General features: G+C 39.8%; 1 protein-coding gene across 2 annotated transcripts; it reads right to left on the bottom strand.

Annotated features, from left to right (window-relative positions):
* Positions 1-455: 455 nt before the first annotated feature.
* LOC104363094 lies at positions 456-3335 on the bottom strand. 2 transcript variants are annotated; one of them, XM_033006311.2, is made up of 5 exons: positions 3246-3335; positions 2548-2592; positions 2417-2443; positions 1597-1725; positions 456-589 (listed from the first exon to the last, which is right to left on the bottom strand). In XM_033006311.2, the coding sequence occupies exons 1-5, from the start codon at positions 3333-3335 to the stop codon at positions 482-484; spliced, it is 399 nt and encodes a 132-aa protein (XP_032862202.1). In that variant the 3' UTR covers positions 456-481. The 2 variants fall into 2 exon arrangements, with proteins under 2 accessions (XP_032862202.1, XP_032862201.1); XM_033006310.2 differs by lacking the exon at positions 3246-3335 and adding an exon at positions 2686-2801.
* Between the last annotated feature and the right edge of the window lie 360 nt (positions 3336-3695).

The following is a 3695-nucleotide window of genomic DNA, read 5'->3' as shown; positions in this document are numbered from 1 at the left end:
TAAGGAAAAAAAAAAAGTGGCCGTGGGCAGGAAAATCTGCAACCTTTCAAGAAAGAAGCTAAGCTACATATTCATGATGTGTGATGTTATCAAAAAATAAAAGTGATGAAGAAAGAAAACACAGAATTTCTGTTTGAATCTCAAGTTCGCAAATATTGCTGGTACTATACAGTGGTCAGAATGTGCATTTTGCTGTAGCATCTCACATGACTGAAATTGTTGGACTAGAGCTTTGCAGAAGCATTTTGACACCCACTGTTACAAAAACAGGATGTTCAAACCTTTCACCAAGTACAGAACATATAAAATGAAGACTTGAATGATTTTGGTGCTCAGGTAAATTATAGTTTTATTTCTTTAGCAGTTATCTATACCTTTTATATTTCAGGTGGACAATAAATACAATAAATAACTTCCCTGTTCCCCCTTCTTATCAAAGAGTTGGTTTTTTTTAAAAAAGCTTTTTAATTTTTTTTTTTTTTTAAGCTCTATGCTTATTGATTGCTTGGTAGGTTCTCAGGATTTTATTCAAAAATTCCTTCACGCTTCCCTTGGTCTTGTACTGGCATTGATCCCCACGTGCCAGGCTCTGTGATGGAAGAAAGAACAAAGATTGGGTTACCAAAGATTTTATAAAAAATAAAACATTTAGATAAAACAGTTAAAATATAAATTCTTTGGAGCTAAGCAGAGATTTCAGAAACAATTCCTATAGAACCGTTCCTTGAGCAGTAAGTGTAAAAGTGGATTTTCATGGTGACTTAGAAGGTGACAGCTGGACTGTCTATATAGCTATAGCTGAAGTAATTTAAACTGGGCTCCTTCAACATGGAAAACAGAGCAGATAGAGCAGTATGAGAAGCTGAGTAAGACTAGGGCAATGGGTCTGCTTGGTGCCGCGGTGCCATTCTAACAATATTCCCCCTTGCAAGTTTGAAGCCGATGTAAAGGAGCTTGAGACACTGCAGCATCAGCATCTTCCGTGTCTCGCTGAATTACACAACAGTTTTGCTCAGTATGTAAATGAAGGGTGTTTTACTGCCTCAGAAAAGGCATATGGGGATCCAGGAGTCTTCCTGAGTGTCATCACAAGTCTGAAGACACTGCAGGTCACAGCAGTATTTCATGCCCAAGCATCCTTGAAGAAACTGCAGCTTAGGCAGCATTAATGCTCCAGAAGAGAAGGATGCCTCTGCCTGCCAGTCCCCAGCCATGCAGCTTCTGCATATCTACTCTCTGGATTTATATCATTACTATTTAGTGTCGAAACACATCTTGAGAAAGGAGAATAGAAAAGCAATTTAAATAAAGCTCCCCCTCCTAGAGATCTATGTTTAAAGGTTCCTCATGCTATAGGGGTTTGGGGAAGGGAAGGGGCACAGTGGAGCAGAACCCATCTCTTCGCTCCCTCTGCCAATTTCAATGTTTTTCCATTGCCTTGGGCATGTTGCAGCCATCATAACTGGCTCCTGCATAAAACGAGTATTTAAAACACATTTGAAATTAATCAAACAACTACAAGTGTTTAAATTATTAAAAATCATTTCTTTTGTAAAAGATATACAAAAAGCTAGAGAAAAGTAAGAAAAGTCTTACTTCACAGAGGTTTCTATCCAGTTGAGTCTGAAAGGTTAGATTAAGCCTTGCAATTACTGCGTTTGAAGATACGTTGTTTTTCAGCATGTGTTCGGTTCCTTCCACAAAGCATGCCAATTCATGGCCAGGCTGTTAAATGAAGAAGGCATTAGAAAAAGCTAGAATGCATTTTGTGTTTATGTACAGAAAGTAAAAATAGGTATTCCTAAATGTGGCAGCATGTCACAATTAAATGCAACATATTTTGCATTCTGTTGAACACTGGTGCAAGAATTTGGGGGGAGTTGTAAAACACCGAATCATCATGTATGCCATAAGAAACACCTGTCACATCTCTCAGAGAATCCCAAACTATAAAAGTAACCTATTTGAAGTATAGTTTCAGCTAATGCTGGGTTTCACCATATCTGAGGAGGCTTACAAAAAATTAAATAGTGTTGGATACACCTAGAGCTAAGCATGAGGCCTGACATCTCTGGCCCAGGTTCACTCAGTATTTAGGCACCTAGCCATAAAACAAGGTCTTGCAGAGATTTGCAAAGGAAGAGCCTGTATCTTTTGATTTTTAAGTCAAGCCCACAGAGGACTTTTGCCTGACTCTGGGCTTGGTTCTGACTGCAGTGATAATGGGAGGACTTCAGCTTCCCTCCCCATTGGTATTCATCAAGTCAGTTTTGCTGCTACTAGTGTATTAAAATCTTCCTCATAACCGAAAGCAAAAGTTAGATAAAGAGCAAAGTGAACAAACTTAACAAACTCAGTTAATACTGAACTTCTTTAACACCTACAATAGCTTAAAAAAAAAAAAAGATAGATTTACCTCAGCAATGGGAAGACATGAACATGACTGAAAATGAAAAGAGTGAGCGTTAAAATCCAGCATTGCTAGCATTCAACACACAAGTACGTTTTTGTTTAGTTTCATGATATTCTCAAAAGCGATGTACTCACACTGACAGCTGTCTCCCTACATGGGCAATTTACAGAATTTTCCTTCTGAAAGAATAACAAGTGAGAAATCAGTATTTATTATCAGCTACTTTACAAGCATGCATTTTTACAGAATTAAGGTGCTAAACAGCCACTTACAAGCAGACGTTCTGTATACCGGATAATTTCACGGACACTGCAATTCTGTGCTTGCACAGAGAGCAGCAAACAAGAGAAGAGTATGTATGACAGCATGCTGGCATTCATGTGCAACTCAGTCTGATGGGTGACAGAAGAATAGGAGGACACTCCTTTTAATTGAGTCTTCACAAAATTCCCATTCTAATTTGGAAAAACCCAATTATAAAACTGATACCAGGTGCCCACTATTTTTTCCCACTAGCTTGGACAGCATTTTAGAGAAATCAAATGTGGAATTGAGTCACCTACTGCAGTGACTTTTCTTTAGTACTGCGGAAATTCACAAATGCTCCTCAGAAATGATTAATTTGAACATTATGATATCACACCCCAACAGGAAACAATGGTTAAAAATCTACGAAAGCATTTTTTTTCCAGATGTGGGCTTTGTCTCCTGTGCTTATGTAAATTATGGTTCCATGAAAGCAAAGAGACAATAGTGTTCAGCATTGCCAAAGTTCCCGAGAAAACAAACTGATAGGTTGGAAGCTGGCTTCCCCCTGGATTCAAAGCAGGACCTTTCTCAAGGAAAGTTGGTATCGCTGCAGGGGTCTGGTGAGCAGACAGACAAACGGACGAAGTTGTAGAATGGTGCCTGGAGAAGTCATGCCGAATTACAGCTGCTGCATCCGGAGAGCGATCCCATAGTCCGTGACTGTGATCCCACCTCTGCCGAGGGCAAGTGCACCAGTGTGCAGATAAGGATCGGGCCCCTCAAAGTGAAAACACTGACTTCGACATTGCATCCCACCCGTTCCCTTTTAAGCAGAAAGGAGTGGCCGCAAAAATAGCCCTAGGTGACCAAAATGGTATTAACTTGGAAATTCTCTCAGATGGAGTCTGCAAATCAGGTTGAATGTCTGTTAGAGCTTTCTCTGGTCACAGAGGTTTCCTTTTTTCCCAAGTTGCACACCTTGGCAGAGCAAGTGGCAGCCCTTCAGATTTCTTTTAGATCCCCAGTGTTGACT

Source organism: Tyto alba, unplaced genomic scaffold (assembly GCF_018691265.1).
Source record: "Tyto alba isolate M040663 unplaced genomic scaffold, T.alba_DEE_v4.0 Super-Scaffold_17, whole genome shotgun sequence".
NCBI classification, from domain to species: Eukaryota; Metazoa; Chordata; class Aves; order Strigiformes; family Tytonidae; genus Tyto; species Tyto alba.
This window is presented reverse-complemented; position numbering and strand designations above follow the sequence as displayed.

What these genes read in the sequence shown, in the direction of transcription:
- LOC104363094 (XM_033006310.2), bottom strand. Translation starts at nt 2,793, where the DNA reads ATGAATGCCAGCATGCTGTCATACATACTCTTCTCTTGTTTGCTGCTC. An exon ending in GGTATACAGAACGTCTGCTT is followed by an intron (nt 2,593 to 2,685) that starts GTAAGTGGCTGT and finishes TTATTCTTTCAG; the next exon opens with AAGGAAAATTCTGTAAATTG. An exon ending in TGGATAGAAACCTCTGTGAA is followed by an intron (nt 590 to 1,596) that starts GTAAGACTTTTC and finishes CTTCCATCACAG; the next exon opens with AGCCTGGCACGTGGGGATCA.